The sequence below is a fragment of the Phoca vitulina genome, unplaced genomic scaffold, assembly GCF_004348235.1.
Source record: "Phoca vitulina isolate PV1807 unplaced genomic scaffold, GSC_HSeal_1.0 scaffold96, whole genome shotgun sequence".
NCBI classification, from domain to species: Eukaryota; Metazoa; Chordata; class Mammalia; order Carnivora; family Phocidae; genus Phoca; species Phoca vitulina.
This window is the reverse complement of record NW_022589799.1, coordinates 920,001-941,690: the sequence shown is the minus strand read 5'-3', so window position 1 is coordinate 941,690 and position 21,690 is coordinate 920,001. Positions and strand designations below refer to the sequence as shown.

General features: G+C 56.4%; 2 protein-coding genes across 2 annotated transcripts; both read right to left on the bottom strand.

Moving 5' to 3' along the window:
* Positions 1-250: 250 nt before the first annotated feature.
* Positions 251-5,222, bottom strand: LINGO4 (leucine rich repeat and Ig domain containing 4). Its single transcript, XM_032397041.1, is given in 3 exon segments — positions 251-1,117; positions 1,119-2,412; positions 4,956-5,222. Coding segments are annotated over 3 exon segments (2,001 nt in total). The 5' UTR covers positions 5,162-5,222; the 3' UTR covers positions 251-616.
* Positions 5,215-21,335, bottom strand: RORC (RAR related orphan receptor C). The gene is made up of 9 exons (XM_032397043.1): positions 16,022-21,335; positions 15,585-15,726; positions 13,910-14,422; positions 13,568-13,689; positions 12,537-12,669; positions 12,260-12,367; positions 11,966-12,076; positions 10,592-10,701; positions 5,215-7,253 (listed from the first exon to the last, which is right to left on the bottom strand). Exons 1-9 carry the CDS (start codon positions 16,586-16,588, stop codon positions 7,092-7,094), a joined length of 1,968 nt encoding a protein of 655 aa, XP_032252934.1. The 5' UTR covers positions 16,589-21,335; the 3' UTR covers positions 5,215-7,091.
* Positions 21,336-21,690: the final 355 nt, after the last annotated feature.

Below are 21,690 nucleotides of genomic sequence, written 5' to 3'. Positions count from 1 at the left end.
GAAAAAAGAGGGAGACTGCCTGGTTGAGGAGCAGAAACTCTGAGAAGCAAGCGGCACTTCCCAGCCTCACCTCTGCAATAATTTTTTTTTTTAAGATTCTATTTATTTATTTGACAGAGAGACACAGCGAGAGAGGAAACACAAGCAGGGGGAGTGGGAGAGGGAGAAGCAGGCTTCCCGCCAAGCAGGGAGCCCGATGCGGGGCTCGATCCCAGGACCCTGGGACCATGACCTGAGCCGAAGGCAGACGCTTAACGACTGAGCCACCCAGGCGCCCCACCTCTGCAATAATCTTATAACTGTGGTTGGCAGTCTGTAGTGATTGTTAAAGGGTGTAAGTGTGTGCGAACAAACAGACTGGAGCCTTGGGGCTGTTTCCTGCTTTGTGTCAGGGGGATGGGTGGGCAGGGCTGGGCTGACTGTGGATTTACATCTCCTGCCCCCTGGGACCCTCAAACTGCAAAAGCAGGGGGAGGCAGACCATCGGGAGTCATTAGCTGCTGGCACGATGCGGGCAGGTGTGGGACTAGGTTCTGGTGCAAGCAGCCTTGGTTTTCTTTTTTCTCTTTTGGTACCTGAAGCTGGCTTGGCTGGAATTCCAATGTGGAAGGAAAGGTCAGAAGAGCTTGGCAGTGACCCGGTTACCCCCAGAGTTCTTATCCCCAGAGGGCCGAGGTGCCACAAAGTCAAAGGTCATGTGATGTTTGACCCGGCCTTTGCCCTTGCTCCAGAGGGCAATGAGGCCAAAGCAGAGGGTCACTGAGGTGAGGAAGGGGAGGAAGCCAACTGCCAGCACCATAGCAACACCTCTGCTGTCCAGGATGAAGGGCCCTGGGATCCCTGGCATGGTGATATTGGGGTCAGAGAGAGTGCCATTTGGTGGTTCAACTTGGATTACTTCTAGCCAGGTCCTCAGGGAGTCATTCCCAGCAACATTGCTGACCACACAGACATAGGCCCCTCTGTCCTGTAGCTGCACTGAGCGGATCTCCAGCGTCCCATCCTCTAGGACCCTCACTCGCCCAGCCCTTCCCAGCCAAGCCCCCTGAGGTCTCATCCAGGAGACAGTCGGGGCTGGGTCCCCGTCTCCAGAGCAGGAGAAAACAGCATGCCCCCCCCTGCTCTGCAATGACCCACCGCGGCCCGGACTTCCGGATCAGGGCCGGCTGGCAAGTGAAGTGCCCGGGAGGTAGGATGTCTGAAAACTCCCTCAGGCTCTTGCCCTGCACGGGCTGTGGGCCGGCACAGGCCGGGGGCGAGGAGCCGAAGTCCAGGCGGCCGCGGCGCCGTAACAGCCAGAGGAGGCGGCAGTCACAGGTCAGGGGGTTGCCAGACAGCCTCAGGGTGACGAGTTTGTCCGGAGAAGGGAAGGCCGTTTCCTCTAGAGTCTGAAGGGCATTGTCCGCCACGTCTAGGAGGTGGAAAGCAGTCAGGCCGTGGAAGGCGTGGGCGGCGATGGAGGTGAGGCCCGCGCCTGACAGTCGCAGCTCCTGGAGCCGCACCAGAGGACTGAGCCTCCGGGCTGGGATGGCTGAGATAGGGTTCTGAGATAGATCCAGGACCCTGAGGAAGCTCAGGTGGTGGAGCGCCTGGAAGGGCACCGAGCTCAGATTGCAGCGGGTGATGGCCAGGCTGCTGAGATTGAGCCCAACCAGGCTCCCAGGCTCCAGAGCCTCCAGTGATGGCCAGTGGTGGATCTCCAGCTCCTTTAGCTGCCCCAGCCCCCGGAGTGCCCCGGCTGGCAGCCTCCCGATATCCAGTTCTCGAAGCCTTAGGGCCACCAGTGCCGGGAGGCGGGCCAGGGCCAGGCCAGGCACTGTGCTGAGGTTGCAGCGTTCCAGCGTGAAGGTGCTCAGCTTGGCCAGCCCTGCAAAGGCCCCTGGAGCCACAAACACCAGGTGGTTGTCCCCCACCTCCAGCTGCTGGAGGCTGCCCAGCTCCCCAAATGCTCCGTCAAGGAACAGGACAATCTGGTTGAGGCGGAGGTCCAGCAGCCGGAGGGCAGACAGGCCCGAGAAGACCCCAGGCCCCATGATCCGCAGCCGATTGCCCTGCAGCCTCAGGGTGAGTAGGCTTTGGAGGCCGTGGAAGGCTCCAGGCTCCAGGGTGGACAGCTGGTTGTAGCTGAGGTCCAGCTCCCGGAGCAGGCCCAGGCGGGAGAGCATGCCCTGCTGAAGCCCCCACAGGCGATTCCCACTCAGGTCCAGGAGCTCAGTGTCCAGTGGGAGTCCCCCAGGCACGGCCTCCAGTCGCCGATGGGCACAGAGCACTGCCCGGGGCTGGGAGGTGCAGTCACAGACAGCAGGGCACCCGCCACAGCTCCCTCCGGGCAGGAGGAGCAGGAACAGGAGAGGGGGCCATGGGGGCCAGGCTCGCTTTGGAGCTGTAGCCATAGCCATTCCCTCTTCAATCCTGGAATAGATGATGATATGGTCCTTTTTGGAAAGTGACTTCAGATGATGGTGACCCTGGACTTCCCTGGGCCTCCTTAGAGGAGAGAGAGATTGAGCTATCTCTCTCGGCATTGCCAGCGAGGACGGTGCAGACCTGGGAGCAACTCTGGTGGACCACCTCCTTGGGGGGCTCCTGGGCCGCCTCTTTGGGGAATCTCGACTTTCCTCCTGCCCCCAGCCCTGGTAATAGGCCAAGTGCTTACTGGCTCATGGAACCCTAGTTAAGTCTGACTTCAGTGGGCAAAGTTTTCTGTGGATGGGACAGGAAGCAAGGAAGTAACTTTGAGTGTTCCTGTAATGCGTTTTTTCTGTATCTGTGAGATCCAGGAATACCTCCGGTCTCTTCTCCCTGATACTTGTTCTCCCCAAGCTCTGCCCTCCCCCTCTCTGCCAACCGTTGTTCTCCCGTGTTATCTGCCCATAGCTTTGTCTAAGGCTCAGGGGGAATCACATCCTTGGAGTCTGATTGGAGTGAGGTCCTCACCTTGACTGAGTCCTCCAAGGGAAACATGCTCAGCTCTGCTCCCTGTACTTATTGCCCCTCTGCCTTTCTCCAGCCTGGCTCAGGGCCTGGGGCCCTGAAGTAGCAAGATCCAATCTCCCCGAAATGCCTGTGTGGACAACAGCCAAGCTGCACCTCAGCCACGGCACAGATGCAGGGGGCACTTGAATCCCTCATAAGAACCCTAGGGGCGACCCCTATAGATGACACTGGGGTGTGTGAGGGACCCAAGGGATGCCCAAGTTTTGAGTTTTGTTGCTTGGTCCTTAGTCTCAGGCTTCTCTTCTATTCCTCCTCGATGGTGTTTTGATTTAGTCCAATGTGTGAATCTGAGGGAGCTCTCTTGTTCCCTTTAGGCTCAGCTGTCTGAGTGATACACAAGAGACAGACTGTGCGCCGGGGAGGCAGAGACAAGTGCGAGACACCACCTGGCCCGGTGCTGTGGGTGGGAGCGTGCGAGCCCTAGGCCGGCACAGCGCGCTCTGGGGGAGGCCGTGTGCATAGCCTGGAGACTGCAAGTGGGTTTCTGGGAACCCAGGGCCTGGGCAGAATCAGGATGATGGTGAGTAGAATGGCCATCGGGGACTGATTGAGGTGCTAGAGGAGAAGGGGCCTGGTAGTTGGTGAACTCACCCTCAACTCACTCTGTTCAGTGTCAACAGGGCATTGAACAAGGGAGGGGAGGTATTGGAATTGGCAAGGGAGGGCTAAAGAGATGAGATGAGAGACAAGTGGTGCTCCCTGGGAGGCAGGCTGCCTGGGTTTCTTTCTAGCTGCAGATCCAGATGGCCTTCGGGGCTTCAGGCTGTCTGGGCCCTGAAGGGTCAGCTTTCTCCCACACGCCTGATTTTCTCCCATGTGGTACTTAGGAGAGGCAGTTTAAGAGATGGTATGACTTCTTCCCATTCAGGGGGATCACATCCCTGGATCCTGACTGGAACGAGGCTCTGCAGCCCTCCTTTAGACGGACGGGCTCTTCTGGCGGCTCTCCTGCTGTGGTAGTGGGAAACTGAAGATCAGAGAGGCAGAGGGATGCAGGACACTGTCCCCAGGCTTGGGGTTAGAGAGAATGGCACGGGGCAGGCCAAGGCTGCTGACCAGGCTCCTCTTGTCCCCAGCCCAACCTAGCAGGTCTCTCTGGCATGTTGAGAGTTCTCCCGGGACAGACGTGTCCCAGTCTCCTTCATTCTCCCTGTGCCTGTTCTGGGAAGTCCACCTGACAGCTAGCTCTTGATCACTACCGCTGCAGTTCCTGCTCAACCTTTTTGCTCCGCATTCAGCAAAAGTGCAGTGAAGCATGTAACCCAGCTTCCCTTCCTCCCATTCCCGTGAGTTTCCTCTTAGTCCCCAAAGCCTGCTGGGTCAGGGGCTGGGGGATCTGGGGACAACCCCTTTTCTTTATTTATAAGGTGGCTAATTTAATCACAAACTTCCCTTGCCAGTCTCCATGGCTACGGGACTGGCTTCCAGCCACTTTTGCAGGAAGAAATGGGTGTCAGAACCACTTCTTTCTTTAAATGGGGTGGGGTCTGGGTCATCTCTTCAAGGAACAGGAAGCTTTCTTCTTCTTGTGTCTATGTGGTAGTCCAGAGACACATCTGAACCTGGATATCCCTTTTTAAGCAGACCTGATGGAGGCATGGGGACCTGCGTGGGGAGAGGGCTGTGGCGGCGGCGGGGGGGGGGGAGGTTTCTGGAATTTCCACACTGAAATGTGGAAAAACCCTTCCCAGAGGTAGAGGAAGCACTGGGGAGATGGTAGAGGTCTCCTTAGAGTCCTTCCCCACAGGGGCTCTGGGACATTTTAGTTTTCCCATGCAAGTCCGGTGGGGCCAGGATCAATGGCTGGCTGGGGGCGGCAGGGGCGGGGGCAGCTGGCGGGGAGGGACAAGAGGGGCACAGACCCTCTAGCCTGACAGGCCCGCCAGTCTGGCCTTGTCTCTGAGAATGTTACAGAGAAGGGCAGCTGCAGCCTCGGGACAGGAGGTGGGGTCGCTTACCGGAGAAGCTGGAGGGCGGCATCAGGTTGGACACTGCATCTGTCCAGGGCTGGGGACCGTCCCGCTGAGGCTGCACCCCGGGGCGGGTGGGGGGTGCTGTACCTCCCGGCGTGCCTCACTCCCCGCCGCCCCCGCCCACTGTGGCCGCTCTGGCTGCTGTGGCCGCTGCTGCCAAGACCGAGGTAGAGAAAAGAGCCAGAAAGCATTTCTCCTTTTTTTTTTTCCTCTCTCTCTTTTTAAACCAGGCGAGAATGAGTCTGCAGCAACCCTGTTGGTGCAAAATAAATAAATAAAGCCACCAGGGAGGGCTGCAGCAAGCACCTCACAGGATGGCGGGGGGAGGGAGCGCAGAGGGAGACTCGGGGGTGCAGGAGGGCTCAGGAGGGAGAGGCGGCCAGCAGCCCGAAAGGGTCTCTCGTGGACATCCTGACTCCCCTCTGGGGAGCTCTGGGGCCAAGCACCTTCCTCAGGGGTGTCAGTCTCCCAGATGCAGGGTGATTCTGTGCAGCCTCTCAATCTAAATGTCCCCCATGGGTATCGTTTTGTGGGGAAAGTTCTCAGTCCAGAACATCTGCTGGGGAGCTTAGTTCGAGACTCCTTTGGTGGGGGTTCCTGAGGAGCACCTCCAAAGCCTCCCTGGGGGGCTGCTCAGAGTGGGGGCTGCAATCCTTATGATGCTCATGGGTTGCTGGCCTAGAAACCTGGGTCTCCACACAGGAATGAGACAGGAGAACAGCTTGTCTGTAATGCGATTTAAGTACCCCCACCCCTGCCCCTGCCGCACATACCTCTGGCCTTTAAAATCATTTTATGAAGAATAGCACAAGTTGGGGTTTATGTTTAGCCAACTTAACCCCTCCGCCGAGAGGCACACAGCACCTCCACATCACCGGCCGTTTATCCCTCAGAGGAGGGCTCACAGCGATTTGTAAAGCCAAGAGAAGTCCTGGGGCATGATCACAGCCAGAGAAACAGGTGTTTGTCCTGTTCCCTGGTCTCCTCCCTGCTAGAGTTGGGGTGAAATTGTGTCTGTTTCCTTTCTGCATGATGACAGGAGGACTCTTCCAAGGGTCTGTCTGGGGCATCTGACTGACCAGTGTCCAGCCATCCCTTCTTCTTTTGGGGTTTCTTGTGCTAGAAGACAGCTGGGGCTGGGATTGAGTTTGGACCACCCCAGGTCTAAGGTTGGTGGACTGGCACACCACGAAAATGTTCTGGGGTCCCTCAGGATTGGGACTCTTTCCCTGAGGCCACTAAGCACCTCTGAGCTGTGACCTCAAGGAAGACAGAAATGGTGTCAGATTAAATGTGTTTACAGAGGTGCATAATTGCAGTTTGAGTTTGTGAGTGTGTGTTTCACCTGTACGTGGATGTGTGTCTCTCATCAGATTTGTGCTGACCCCTAAAGTCTACTTCTAAAGTGCACATAAGAGGTTTGAGTTCTATCTGTGATGTTCTTGGCCTCCATTGTAACCTATCCCTGTACCCAAATCCCATAAAAAAATTATCCCAGCCCCTTACCCCCACCCCATCCTTATCTTCCCATATCCAGTTTTTTTTAGATCCTGGGAAAAGGGCAGGGTGCCAACCACTTCCTAGCTGAGCTGAGAGGAAGGGGGAAGCAGAAAATCTAAAGATCTGGATTCATGTTATATACAGGTCCTTCTGGGCTCCAGCCATCAGTCTCTGAGCTTGACACATCTCCCCAGCCACAGCCCATGGGGAGACGCAATGAGGTATTTTAAAGTCCTATTCTTAGCTTCTGAGCCCAGAGTTGAGTTCTGTTCATCCAGGGTGTCCTGGATCCCCCTGGTGTCCTGAGGACACCATGGTCCTCCTAGAGGTCCTTATGTGCCACCCGAGGCCTCTCAGAAGCTGGGGGTGAAGGGTCATGGGAAAGGAGACGCAACAAAGCTGAGGCTGGAGATGGTGTTCCTTCATCACCACCCTCTGGCTCTTGGCCCACTGCCAGGCAAGCCTGTGGGCAGAAAACCAGTCTCAGCAATTGCTCACCCCCAACGAACAGGCAGGGACCACCCTCCAGGGGGCACAGGTAAGAAAAATGTGAAGGTGGGAGGAGATCCAGGGAGGAGGGCCAGTAGGCTCTAGGGAAGGGAAAGGAGTCCCTCCTCCAGGTCACTCGGACAGCCCTTCGGGTGACTCAATTTCAGTGCTGAAGAGTTCCTTGTAGAGTGGAGGGAAAGCAGCTTGGACCACGATGGGGTGGAGATGCTGGAAGGTTTGCAGCTTTTCCACGTGCTGGCTACACAGGCTCCGAAGCTTCCCCTTGGGTGGCAGCTGGAGATGGGTTAACAGGGGAGGAGGGTCAGTACTCCAGCCTTCTCCCCAGAGCAAAGATGTCCTCTCCTCCCTGGGCTAGGGCAACCCGCCTTGCTTTCCCCCTCTGCGCTCGGCCCTGGAGGAATGGCTGGATTAGATCCCATCACAGGGAGGGGTATGTGTTCAGGAAACTGGAGGCAAGCGAGGACTGCTACGGAACAAGTGCATGTTTTCTGAGTGAACCCCCTCATCACATTCCTGCTACTCCTAAAATGAACCCTGGTGAATACTCTAACTCACACTTCCTGCTCTTAGAATAGTGAGACCCCGTGGTTTTGTTCTAGTCTATTGCATGCCTCTTGGACCTTCGTCAATGCTGTTCTCCTCACCTGGAATGCCTTTCTGATTCTTCTTTGCTTGGCTAATGCTTCCTCACTTTCAAGTGTCACCTCCTCTGGGAATATTTCCCTAACCACCTCTCCCTGGATGAGGGGCCTTTCCTTTGGACTTCCCTTTGTGTAGTAGCACTTAAACCCCATTTTAGGGAAATGGTCTCATTTGTCTGCCTTCCCACCCTAGCTAGGTTTAATCTAGGGTCTCTCCTTGTCTCTTTCTCTCCCTGTCTCCCCCCCTCTCTGTATCTTCTGTTCCTGTCATGTTTGGCACATGACAAATGCTCAATAACTGAATTATAAACGGTTTCCAAGCAGGTACCCAACACCACCAGTACTCAGCCAGAGGGGAACAAAAAAGGCCCAGAGACCCATGAGGAGACAGAAGCAGGGAGACCTCGCTGGAGAAAGGCTGAGAAAACCATTCATCTTCTGCAGCTTCCTGTATAACCAAGCTAGGCTTGAAAAGACCACTCACTAGCTGCCCCCCTCCTTCCCCCCCTACTTAGTTTCCTAGGAAAGGGACAGTCAGAGAAGACCAGGCAGCATAAGATCTCTTGATATCTCTTGGATTCATCCTCTTTTCATTTCTACTGGTTTAGTCTGAGTTTGTCTGGACTATCACAATAGCTTCATCTGTCCATCCATCTATCCATCCATTCAATAACTGTTGGGAACCTACTCAGCTAGGCACTGTGATGGGCTGTGGTGATATATCACTGGTTACAATAAAGTAGAATAAAATATCTAGCTTTATTAAATGCCTATTCTAATGAGGGAGCCAGAAAACAAACAAATATATATGTCTGAGAATTTCTTAAAGAACAATAATGCAGGGGTGCCTGGGTGGCTCAGTCGTTAAGCGTCTGCCTTCGGCTCAGGTCATGATCCCAGGGTCCTGGGATTGAGCCCCGCATCGGGCTCCCTGCTCCGCAGGAAGCCTGCTTCTCCCTCTCCCACTACCCCTGCTTGTGTTCCCTCTCTCGCTGTGTCTCTATCAAATAAATAAATAAAATCTTAAAAAAAAAAAAAGAACAATAATGCAGGGTGAGGGGTGGAGGGCTTTTTGCATCAGGCGGTCAGGGAAAACCTCTCTGGGATGAAGAGATGGAGCCATTTGGAAGACTAGGGGAAGAACCTTCCAGGCAGCAGGAACAGCAGATACAAAAGCCCTGAGATGCAACTGTATGTGACAGTATTAGGGTTACTGGTACACGAAGGAATAGCAAGGAGGCCAGTGTTGCTGGAACAGGAGACTGAGGGGCCAGTGGGAGGAGAGGAGGTGAGAAAAGAAGTCGGGGTCATATCGTGCTTGAGGCCAGTCAGCCATGACAGACTCTAGAGTTGCCACTCAGCAGCATGGGTGGCTAGAGCAGGACTGAGACCCGTGCTATGTGGCTCCTGCAGGACGGACCAGGGAGGACCAGGGGCCTCTCTAACAGGCCACGTGAGAACTGATAGGGGGGCCGGTGATGGTGGGCGGTTTGTATTCTGAAGGTGGAGTCAACCAGATCTGCTTTCCAGCCGAGCTCCCAGGCTCCAGTCTCTCCTTCCAATCCGTCTGACCCGACTTGAAGTTCTTTAGGACAAAAACTGTTGTGTAGGTCATTTCTCTATCCTCAGCACCTAGCACTCACTGTGCCTGGCACATAGCAAGGGCCCATTGCTTGAACGATTATATAAGTGGTTCCTCTACGCTGGTTCCAAATTAAATTGCCTAAATAATAGCTCTGATGATATCATTTCTAGCCTTCAGAGCTCTCCATTGCCTGGAAATAAAGCCTTCGCTCTTTAATATGGCACTGGAAGTCCTCTCTGATTTGCTACCTGACCTAATTTCAAGCTTGTCTTCTGCTATTTCCCCGCCCTCATCAATCAATGCTAGCTCCCAATCTTACCCATTAGTCAGAATGTACCATGAGCTATTCCCCATATCTGTACTATTTTATTTTGCCTCCTTATTTTTGCTGATTGTTCCCATAGCCTGGAATGCCTGCCCCACTCCCATGAATGTCTGTTAAAATCTGACACACTTCATGGCCGACCTTAAATGCCACCTTCCTAGGAAGCATTTATGACCCACTCCTTTTACCCCAAATTATTATTTTTTTTTAATTTTTTTTTTTAAAGATTTTATTTATTTGACAGAGAGAGAGACAGCGCGAGCAGGAACACAAGCAGGGGGAGTGGGAGAGGGAGAAGCAGGCTTCCCAGTAGGGCTCGATCCCAGAACCCTGGGATCACGACCTGAGCCTAAGGCAGACACTTAACGACTGAGCCACCCAGGTGCCCCACCCCGAGTTATTTTTAATCTCTGTTCTATGCTGTCATAACATTCCCCCGATATCTCTTATCAAAGTAACCTATCAGGGGCGCAGGGATATGGTGGGAGAGCACTGGGATTAAATCTTGCATTCATTACTTACCAATCATGCAAACTTGGACTAGTCGCTTAAGTCCCCTCATCGCTAAAAGGAGGTTTTAATACCTGTCCTATTGACTGAGTTGCCCTGAGGATGACAGCATGTCTGGGACAGCACCTTGTTAACCGCATTACTGTTGTATCACATACCGTATGCTACTCCATATTAGGGTTACTGGTACACGAGCCTCCTTGTACCACACTAAAAGCCCTCGGTGAGGGCAAGGACCGCCTCTCTGTATCTTTGCATTCCATGGTGCCTTGCACAAGCAGGTGCTGGGTGAGTGTTGGCTATATTAAGCCAAATTATTTCCTGGCGGAAATCCCTCCCAATTCCAGGTTCTCTTCACTTTCCATCTGTACGCACATGGAAGTGACGGCTCATCCCTTCGGTTCCCATGCTGCTGCAAGCTCTCTAGCACGTGGCACTCAAGCACTTCCCCCTCTGTACCCTCGGAGCCCGGCCCTCGCAAGCCCTGGGGGCCCAGCTCCTGCGCTGGACCTGACCTCCTCCACTCCTCCACCTCAGGGACTGCTCCTACCTTTGCCAGGATGCCTTGGCGATGAGTCTTGTAGAGATGGTGATGAAAAGCCAGCTCCAGGTTGTGCTGCAGCTGCTCTACCTTCCTCTTCTCTTGGAGCCCTGGCCGGTCTGAAGGAGGGCATGGGGCCATAGCGAGAACAAGAAAGAACATGGACATTAACTTCCCCCAAAAGGGTGTATCATGTTGGACATCTGTGCTGGATAGCAGCCTTCTCGGCTGAGCGCGTGCGCACGTGCGTGTGCGTCCTGGTTTGATCATGAAAAGTTCTGGGGCCTGGGGCTTGGCCGTCTACAAGGAAAACTGGGGAGAGATGAAAGGGATAAGAACATCCAATCTCCCGGGGTGCCTGGGTGGCTCAGGTCCTGATCCCAGAGGTCCTGGATTGAGCCCCACAGTGGGCCCCCTGCTCAGCGGGGAGCCCTCTCCCTCTGCCCCTCCCCCTGCTCCTTCTCTCTCAAATAAATAAAATCTTTAAAGAGAAAGAAAGAACGTCCAATCCTCCTGACTCCAAGCAGCCTTCTCCCTGGTACCCTGATATTTCACATAGCCCATCCAATGCTAGGATTCCACTATGGGGAAAATGAGAGAGAGCCCTGTCACCTGGCCAAGGATGAGCCCGATAGCAAGTGGCTTTGGTGAAGCCTCCCAGGCCAGCGGCAGGGCCCCTGCAGCGTCTGTGGCTAACTCCAGTGGACAAACCACCTTTTGCCCTGGCTCCATAAAATAGCCAGAAGTCATCTTTTAAGTCTTTATTTCTAGTTCGAAGGATGTGTTTAGGTTTTTATTCATTGGCAGAGCCAGACAACAGATAATCTTGATCGGCAAACTCAGGTTAGTAGCTCTACCCATTTCTCCAGGTTCTCCAAATACTTAGCATTCCCTGGCTCAGCCCAGCCTGCTCCGTCCCAGTGAAGTGGGTATCCAGAGTCCTGCCGTGACAGCCCACAGTCTTCAAACTAGCTCGAGCAGACCAGTGATTCCCAAGCACATGACAATCACCTGCGGGAGACTGTACCCCAGCTCAATGACCTCAGATTCTCTGGGAGTGGAGCCTGGGGAAGTATCACTTTTTAAAGCTCCCCAGGTGATTACAATGTGTGGGCTCACTGGACTCACTGACATGAGCACTCACGAGCAAATGAATTTCTCCCTGGGAAGCGGCACGCTTCCACTCATCCTCACGGCTCCCTAGCTCCCCACTTCTCCAACCCCACCTTGGAGGGTGCTTCCCTCTCTGAGGCTCCTCTGAATCTTCTTTCTGCTCTTTAAAGCCATTTCCCAGATTTAACCACATTTGAAGGTCCAGACCCTTCAATATCCGTCGCTCTCCTGTCACCTGAATGTCCCTTAGGCAAGCCCAACGACACTCACTGGCATTGATGAGCACGAGGGCTGTGTAGAGAGCAATCTCGTCCTCAGAAAAGCGCAAGGAGCTCAGGGAGCGGGAGAAGTCGAAGATGGAGCTGATGAGCTCACTGCAGCCTGAGGGAGAGAAAACCAAAGGATGAGCAAAGTGGGTGAGGCCACAGTGCCCGAGGACACCCACCCTCCTGGTGTTTGGAGCAGAGGGGGTGATCTGCCCTGAAAAGAGGGTGCCTGGGTCTTGAAGCTTCAGATGGACTTGCCATCCAACTCCTGTCTCTCTCATTTCCCCCTGCCCCTCACCCAAGGCTCGGAACAGCTCCATGCCACCATATTTGCCTTCGAAAAAGACCGTGTGGTTGTCAGCGTTGTAGGCCCGGCACATCCTGACCAGCACCACTTCCATTGCTCCTGGGGAGAAGGGGAGGGGGACATGCAGGCGAGAGTCAGGCAGAGCCAGGGAGCTGGCTCTGTCCCCCTCAGTGTCCTGCTTTCCCTAAGCCGCCTCCCTCCGCTCAGCCCCGCCCCATTGCATGCTCTGCCCCCCCTCCCTCCAGGCCTGCCCACCCTCCCTGGGCACCTGCTTTGAGAAGCACAATCTGGTCATTCTGGCAGAGCTCCATGAAGCCTGAGAGCCTCTTAGCGAACTCCACCACGTACTGAATGGCCTCGGTGAGGCGGTGGGCACAGCGTTCCCACATCTCCCACATGGACTGTAAGGAAGGAGGAGGGTCCCACTGTAGCCCCGTATATGACCCTCCCAAGCCCCTGGGAGCCCAGACTGATAAACTGCAGGCGTGAGGTTCAGAACGCCCACACTCTCCACTCTGGCGTTTTTAGCCTATTCTCAGCACAGATGCCCACTCGGGGTGAACTCCTGTCATTTGGTCGCACTCACTGAGCACCCACCAGCCGTTGGCACTGAGTTAGCTGTTGTGGGGAAATAAAAAACATCTGAGATGCAGCTTTGCCCTCAAAGAGTTTGCATTTTGTTGAGGTGAGAAGCACATACTGACCCCTCTCCCCAAAAAGACCTGCCCAAAGGTCTTAAGAACGAAGAGAAGCAAAAATTCAGTGTCAAACGAGTGTTTTTAGAACATGTGGTGTTGTCAGGAGTGTGACAGGAAAGAGCATAAACTTTGGAGCCTGGTGGATCTGAATGTTCCTGTGGCCCCACTACTTTGTGACCTCGAGTAGGTCTGTTAACTTCTCTGAGCTCAGTTTCCCAGGCTGTTAAGAACAGAAATAAATGCCAACCTCACGGGTCGCTGTCGCAAGAGCGGAGGATCATTTATGGGAAGCATTTAGCACAGTGCCCGGCAGAGAAGGGGTGTTTAACAAATGGTAATCAGGGTTCTGACCACTGCTATCATTGAGAGGGGACGGGAAAGGAGAGTGTACACACCAAGGTGTGGGTGCTGGCGGAGGTAGGAGGAAGGCAATAGGCAGGGGAAAAGGAAAACCTCTCACCCATCTGCTAGCGGGTAGACACACACACGCTCACAAGCACGCACCCGCACGGTCTGTCCGTGCCGCCCCGCCTCGCCCCAGCCCACTTGCGCGCTCACTCCCTCCCCCGCCGCCCCCTCCTACGGGGTCTCCCGGCCTCACCTTCCTCTGGTAGCCGGCTACCTCCTCCCGGGAGAAGATGTTGGGGCGCTGCCGTAGCAGGTCCTCCAGCCGCAGCTGACACGTCTCTCGGTAGGACTTACAAACGTTCTGCACCAGGTGCTCTGGGGCCAGAGGGGGAAGACACAGGCTCCATCTCACCAACCGCTACCCTACCCCACACAAAGGGCACTCCTCGGCCGGCCTCCCCCCGCGCTGCCTCCCCTCCTCGGCCCCTCTGCTCCCTTGGGCTCACGTGTGGTGTACATGGGGTGCTGACCAGGGCCCCTCTCTTGGAAGCCCCTCCCTCACCATCCCTCCCCTCCCCGCCCCCCAGCCGCTCACCAGTCTCCGTCAGGGAGGCATAGGGCGCCTCCGGGGCGCTGTGGAAACTGGGGCTGCAGTAGCTGTCCGGGCCCCGTCCTGGCTCCTCGAGCCCAGGATGCCCGGCGTCCTCAAAACGAAGTCCACATGTGTCGGGGCTCAGCTGGCTGCCAGTGCTGTAGAAGCGCTCGCTGGCCTCGGCCTTGCCCCGCTCGGGGCTGTATTCCGCGTGGTACGAGGCCCCATCGGGCCCGGCCTTGGCCAAGCTGCTGGGGTAGGAGGACCCGGAGCCTGGGGCTCTCAAGAGGCCAGGGGGGCAGGCCGCGGCCTCAGGCAGGTCAGGTGAGGAGCCCAGGGGCAACTGCCCGTCTGGGAGCCCGATGGGGCCGGCGAGGGGGTCGGCTCCCTGGCCCCCCGCTGGCGGGGTCTTGGCCACCTGTCCCCGCTGCTGCTGTTGCTGCCGCTGCAGCTGTTTCTGCACCTCGGCGTGCAGGCTGTCCCTCTGCTTCTTGGACATGCGGCCGAACTTGACAGCTGAAAGAGGTCGGGGATCAGGAGTTTTCGAGGCAGGAGCACGAGGTACAGGGCAGCCTCGACAGGCATTTTGATCATTACAGAATTCACTTGCTGTTCCCTCAATAGCTGGCTCCGAGCAGAGCTTCTCCAGTGTGGCCTAAGGACCTCCCCGGTGGGCCCCCCACTTTTGCTCTAGACCCCTCCCACCGCTTGCCGGTGTTTGCCGCTGGGCTGCGTCCAGCCCAGGCATTTCGGTCTCCCAAGCAAAGTTTCCCAGCTGGAAACCAGCTTCTGCTGGTAGCAGAATTCAAGCAGTCAGTCTGGACTGAGGACTCTGGCCTCCTGATGTTTGGGCTGGGGGTGGCCGAGTTGGGGGCCTGGAGCTGTATTGGGGTCACCTCGCCTGTCTAGGAGGGTCGGAGGAAGAGGAGAGCTGAGAACACAGGTCTCCCTGTGGTCAGGCCTGCAGGCTCGCTGGTGACCTAGATACTCACCACAGCCCAACCCATGCTCCGCGGCTTGTTTCTGAACATCCTCTTCTGCTCTCTCTTTCCTGCCTTTTCACTCCCCCCCACACCCCTCCCAGGTGTGGGGGCACAGCCCCTCGCCCCGCCTGCCCCTTTGCACCCCTGCGTGTTTCCTTTCACTTTGTTATTTTGGGTGCTGAAAAGTGCTGACGGGCTCTTTCTGGCTCCTCCGTCACCTCATGCCTCCCCCAACCCCGCCCTGGGCTCCCTCTGTGGTGGTGATGGGGGGCTGCGCTGAGGTGGTGGGCGAGGACCGAGGAGAAAGGCACCGGGCACAGCCGCCCTCCCCACCCTCGTGCCTTCCAGGTGGCTCTCGGGCTGGCTCTGGCTGCGGTCCTAGCCACTGTCCTGTGTCCTAGCATGGGGATGGGGGACCAGGGAGATGGAGCTAGGGGCAGGACGGTGGATGTGGAAGCTGGACGGTAACTGGGCCAGTTCTTCTTCCATCCCGGGAAGAAGAAAATGAGGAGCCTGGGGTGTTGGGGAAGGGAGGGCTGTTCTAGCAGAGCCTACAGCTGGGGACCACGAAGAGCTTTGGTGAGGTGCACCCCCATGGTGCGTGGCCGGCCCGTGCCCCACGGAAGGACACGTCTATAGGATAACCTCTTTGGAGACTCCAGGGAAACCCCAGGGGGCCGCCTGCTTGGCCTCACCATCTCGGGACATGCCCAGTGCCAGGCATTTCTGCAGGCGACAGTGCTGGCATCGGTTTCGGCTGGCGCGGTCGATGGGGCAGTTCTGCTGGCGGGTGCAGGAGTAGACCACGTGACACTGCTGGCTGCGCCGGAAGAAGCCCTGGGGCAGGCAGACGGGGACCTCGGCTGCCAATCCCGGCCAGGCCCAGCTCGCTCCCCGGGGCTTCCAGCCAAGGCTCTGGCCCCCGCTTGCCCAGACCCCACGCATGACCAGTCCCTTTTCTCACCTCCCTTTCTTAGCAGAATTATAATCTGCCACGCAGTCAGTCCCCAGATTCAGACAAGGCCCTCCTGTGTAAGGCACCTCTCCAGCAGCTCCCTAGCTGCCTCAGAGCCCCTTCTCCCCACCTTGGAAGAGACTCTGTGTGTGAGTGTGCATGTGTGCGCATGCTCACCTTGCACCCCTCACAGGTGATAACCCCGTAGTGGATCCCAGATGACTTGTCCCCACAGATTTTGCAAGGAATCACTTCAATTTGTGCTGGAGGAGAGAAAGAAAGAACAGGAGATGAGCCCAGGGACCTGCTCTGCCTCCTTCCCCACGTCCCCGGGCTGTAGACACAGGGACACGGTGCTTCTCCACCCTGCTCCAGCTTGCTCTTCACCTCTTGCAAAATGGAAGAAGTGCAGTGCCAAATGCTGCTCAACAAAGGGTCTGGGGAGGCCGTTTTCGGTTTCACGGGGCAGCCAGGACCTGCACCAGCTCCACAGGGGCAGAAAGTGCAGCTGCACAGAGGCCACCTGCTCAGCCCTTCAAGTTGAAAAGCTCCATTTGCCCCCCCGCCGCCTGAGGATCTAGGAGTTCTCGCTGCTTCACAACACCTGCTTCCCGCGCAGGGGGCTTCCTTTAGGCCACCCTCCCCCACCAGGCTTTGCTCCCATGGGCAGAGCGTGAGGCATGGGGGGTGGGGGGAGGAGATGTGGTGCACCAAGGCAGGGGGCCAGGTAGAGATGCCGGTCATCCTCAGCCTGGCAGTGAAGGCTCAGGGACGGGCTGGGCAGCGACCAGGGGCCAAGAGGACAGGGTCCACAGCATGGGGCCCAGAGAAGGCAAGGAGGAGTGAGGTGGAGCCCAGGAGAGGGTTCAACAAGCCAGGTCGGTCAGATGCTGGCGATCCAGGGTGAGAATCAAACAGGGCACCGAGGCCCCAGGCCCTGGAGCAGAGAGTGGGCAGCACATGAGAGTGCCTATGTTGATGGGCCCAATCTATGTGCGCCGATCATGAATGTTACCTCTGACTGGGACGAGGGACCATCTCATTCAACCTTTGTCCTGTCCTTTCCTTTCCAGGTGGAGGGATAGGCCAGATGAGGTAAGGTGGTTGGCCCAGGTTCATGCAGCTAAGTTGCCCCAGAGCTGGGTCTACACCCTAGCTCCCCTGCTTTCCATTATGCTATTCTGTGTACCTGGCTTTTGGGGCCCATACATCGGTGGGCATGTTTGAGGGTGTGTGTACACATGGAAGGTACAGGTACTTGTGAGCCGGCAGGCGCACCTGCCTGTTTGTGTGTTAGTGTTTGTTCATTGGCCAGTAGGACCCCCAGCTGCCCACTGAGCTCATTGTGGCCTTTTGGGGCTCCAGATTCTTCTCCTCTACTTCGCCCTGTCCCTGTCAATGCCCACAGCTCTCTACTGTTTCAGGGAGCAGCAGTTGGCCTTCTCCCAGCTCATCTTTGAAGGGGAGTTGGGATTCCCACTATGTCAGGGGTTTTCATCCATCCCAAGGGGACAGGGCTCTCTTCTCTGCCATTGGTGCCCTGCTGCTTCCCCTCTGAGCGGGGAGGCTGAGGCGGAGCAGGCCAGAAAAGTGATCTACACCCCAGCCCCAGCTCATCTCTGACCAGTCCCCTAACCGTGTCCCACCCTGAGGGTCAGTGAAGGCAGCAGCTTGCCTGTAGGGCAAACCTGTGTTCCGGTGAGCTTACCCCTGGCCCAGGCCTGGACCCCCCCGGTCATGCGTAGGGCCTCCTGACGTGAGGTGGGGAGGGGAACTGTGGCTTGCCCACCACCCCCTGATATTTTGTTTCCCTCATCTTGAAACCATTGTCCCCTCAAGCCAGCTTTGAGCTGAGTCAGAGTAAGCAGCTGCCTCCTCATGGGGGACAGGCCCATGGGTGTCTGAAATTCTTCCATGAGAAGTCACTCCTCTCCCCCACCCCCGCCCCCACTTGCCTGCCCAACACCCACATAGGAGGCTGTGATCGTTGGGGACAGATGGCAAGTGAGCCTTTCAGATTCTTTCCCGTAAATTAAGAGCATATTGGAATGCATGGAAGGAAAGAGAGAATAAGAGGGGATTGGTAGCTGGAAAAGGGGCAGAAAATGTGGAGGCACCTGAATGTCGAGTCACTTAGATTCTCTAGGCCTAGGTTCCCTTGTCAGTGAAATCAGAATAAAAAAGAACATTGCTTGTCCGTGGGATGATTGTAGCTAGGACGGTAGGTGTGATGGTATTACCTGCGGAAAGCACTGTGTCTAAGAGGCAAACTCTACATACACTTTTGCCACAGAGCAGAGCTGAAGGCAAAGAAATGCAGGGGGCACCTGAGGCCCAGCAGAAGCCTCATGCTCCAGAGAGTCTGCGCTCGCCTCGACACCTTCCCCTCCGGCAGCGTGGGTCTCTCTCCACAGTGGCCCTCAGCCCAGAGAGGGGAGAAACCAACGTGGGTCACCCAAAAAAGTAAGCAGAGGGGAGATTAGGCCAAGCCACAGTGGGAACTCGGACTCCAGCCCAGCAGTAAACCACAGGCCTCCCTGTCTCTTCCCTTCTCCCAGAGCCACATCCGGGTGCGTGTGTGCGCCAGCCACACAGGTGACCCAGACACATCTCTCCCTGCCCCACACCTGACCCACTGCTGGTCTCGGCCCCAGGAACCTCACAACGCTATAACCCAGACCTTGCTCTTCTCATGGGATGATGTGGCCAGCCATGGACCCCCTTCACAGATACCTGTGCCTGGGGGGAAGCTGGAGTCTGGACCCCAGCCACCAGGCCAGCCACTCTTCAGGGTTCCCCAACCATAGGCCCCCAAGACAGAGGTACACAGTGAGGCAGGAACATGGAGTCAGGGGTTCTGAGCTGGGGGGGCCAGACTCTGTAGCCTCTGATCTAGAGAGACCAAGAGGCTTGGGACTGGCCGACACCAGAGACTTAGACCCTGGGTTGGAGAAACAGGTGCAGAAACACAGAAAAACCCACCGTGATGTCCTGGCCCCAGTGCCCTGCCCCTGGCCCTGCCTGCACCATCAGCCCCTCTGCTCCCACTGCTCCCTCCTTCCCCTGCCACCTGTACCCCTTTCGGTGCCATCTGCCCGAAACCTCAAAGAGAAAGTCCCAGTGCGCGTGAGTGTGACTTGTGGAGGCGGGGAGGGGAGAGGCCGGGAAGGTCTGGCAGAGGTGGCAGTGGGGTGAGCAGGAGCTGAAAAACACCTCGGATCCCTCACCTTCACAACCTACCCCTGAGCCCCTGCCTGAAGCAGCAGGTGATGGGAACCCAGGTTGGGGATGGGGAGCTGAGTAATCACGGGATTACTCAAACTGTTGCACTGGAGCCTGGCCTGCCAGGAACTTACCATCTAAGGGCCTGCCGGTGCCAGGAACTCGAACCAAGCAAAGGTCAGGCCCGTCTAGGCCAGCCCCTGCGGCCCCCGCTGCTTCGGGAAGAACTTTGTACCTCACTGCTGCTCTCTCCCAGGGCCCATCAAAGGAAACCCTCTCGCTCCCAGGAGACAGAAGGGCGTACTTGCTCATGAAAGCTCTTGAAACCATCTAGCGACTGCGTGACTCTAGCCCTTTGCGTTTCAAACAAGATCACGGAGGGATCTTGTGAGCAGGTCCCTGCTCGGGTCTGGGGGCCCAGATTCTGCATTTGGACAAGCTCTGGTGGGTGCCCACGCTTGCTGGTCCTCAGCCTACACTTTTGAGTAGCAAGAATGTAGCCCCTCTTGAGGCTTTCGGGCCAGGCTCCTCCTCCTGGGGGATGAGGGTGGGGTTGGCCATCTTTTCCCCCAGCTCATTCCTGTGTCTTCTCCTCAGCCTGGGAGACCTCTAGAGCTGCTTTCTGGCATGGTACCGGGGAAAGAAAATGAATCTCTTCTGGATTGCTTCAGAGACCGAAGTATCCCCAGGGAGCTTGTTATGCACACCTTCTCTGTGGGGAAATCCGGTAGCGACAAGGTGGTCTGTCTTCCCCTCCCTCCAACCCCTCTAATCTCACCCTTCCCACAGCTGTGAGATTCATTGATAGCGCTCTCGGAATGCAGCCAGAGCCTGGCCCTGGGCCACCTTAGGAAGCCAGCCCTGGGCCTTGTCCAGGTGCCCCATGCCACAGAGAGGAAGTGGTAGGAGCAAAGGAGGGGCTCTAACCCAGGGGGGTCTCTCCCCTCAAACCCCACAACCTCCCCTAGCCCTGCTGGAGAGTGGATGCAGTCAGAGGAGCCGTGGGGTCCTTATCTTCTGACAAAGCAGTCTCCAGCTGCGCCTTCCTTCTCTTCTCTTTCTCTTTCCTTTTCTCCAATGGACAGTAATTAAGGGGGGATAGTAATGATAGACACAAGCCTGGGCTGAATTCTTACTCTGTGCCGGGCTCTGCATACGTGTTTCATTAATGATTACGACAACCCTGGGAAGTAGGCATTCCTTGCGTTGTCCCTGTTTTACAGATGAGAAAGTGGTCCAGGAGGGCCTAAGTGGCTTGCCTAAGTTTACACAGTCCGAAGTGGCATATCTGGCATTTGAACCCAGGTGTCTGTAACTCGAGAGCCCATGTCCCCAACTGTTAAGCCATACCCCTGTAAGGATGAGGTGCCCAGATGCATCGAGAAAATGGGATAGGGAACAAGGTTACTGGCTGCAGGGGAAAAGCGTGAAGTGTGGAGGTGGGCTGGGAACAGAATTCAGAGAGGACCCCCTGTGGAACTAAAGCCAGGACTCATATCTAGTGTAACGACCCATAGAGGCATGGTTCCCTCTGCCCCAGCTTTTCCTCTGTGGTGCCCACCTCCTCCTGCCTTTACTCATGTCTTGGGGCAGGCTTCCAAGGCCAAGGTGGAACAGCTTGCCTGACCCAACAGAGCTCCTTCGGGGGTGTGGACTGGGTTTCATACATCCTAATAGGCCTCTGCAGAGATGAATGAGTGAATGGGAAAGAAGAATGCATCTCTTTTCTTAGCTTAGCTCCCCCCAACCCCCACCAGCACGGAGACCACAGCTCGGGCCAGGGGTCCCCTGTGTACCCCAGCCTGTCACCAGCCTCCCTCCTTTCTCAGCTCTCCTTCCCACAGCTTCTGCAAAGCTGGAAACCACGGTGGTGGGTGCACCACAGGGGAGCAAGAGGGGGAGGGTCGGTGGGGGGCCAGGAGAGAAGCCGCTCTACCTGCTGAACACTACTCCCAAGTCAGGGCGAGGATTTTCTGCTGATACATCCAGATCCCAGGGCTGAGAAAGTAGTGAAGCTAAAACTCAGGTGGGCGAGGGAGAGTCTGGGGTTCTGAAAAGCCACGAAAGACAGCCAGCCACCTGAAACCCCTCCTGGTGCCCCCGCCACCCCCGCAGTCTGGGACAGGAGAAAGGAGGGGAAACAAAAGAATTGAGTGAAAACAACCAGTGAATGGGGAGGAGGGGATGAATCACCAGGAGGAAGCTCTGAGGAGTGGGAGCCCCAAGTCACAGTCAGCGGCTTCCCAGCCGCCAGGGTTGTATCTCCCTTCCACAGGGCTCTGCTGTTCCAGGACACACGGAACCCAGGGACACTCTGGCTCTGGTGCTGAGGCCCTGTCCTGTTCCTGTCCCTTCCCCAAAGAGACAGCCCCATCTGGCCCAGAGGCCCAGGACAGCATTGCAATAGCAGGAGGAGTAGAGGTTAGATCTCAGAAAGGACTAGCCATGGAGGACAAGAGGAGACCCCAGGGGCTGCCTTCCTTAGAGGGCTCTTAGCATGGGAAAGTCCCTGTTCCCTATTTGAGTCAGGGGCACAGAGGCAGGGGAGGGGAGGGAGCCCCTGGGTAGGGTGGGGACACCAACACCCATGCTTCACTGTACAGGACAGGCCGGGATGTTCCAGA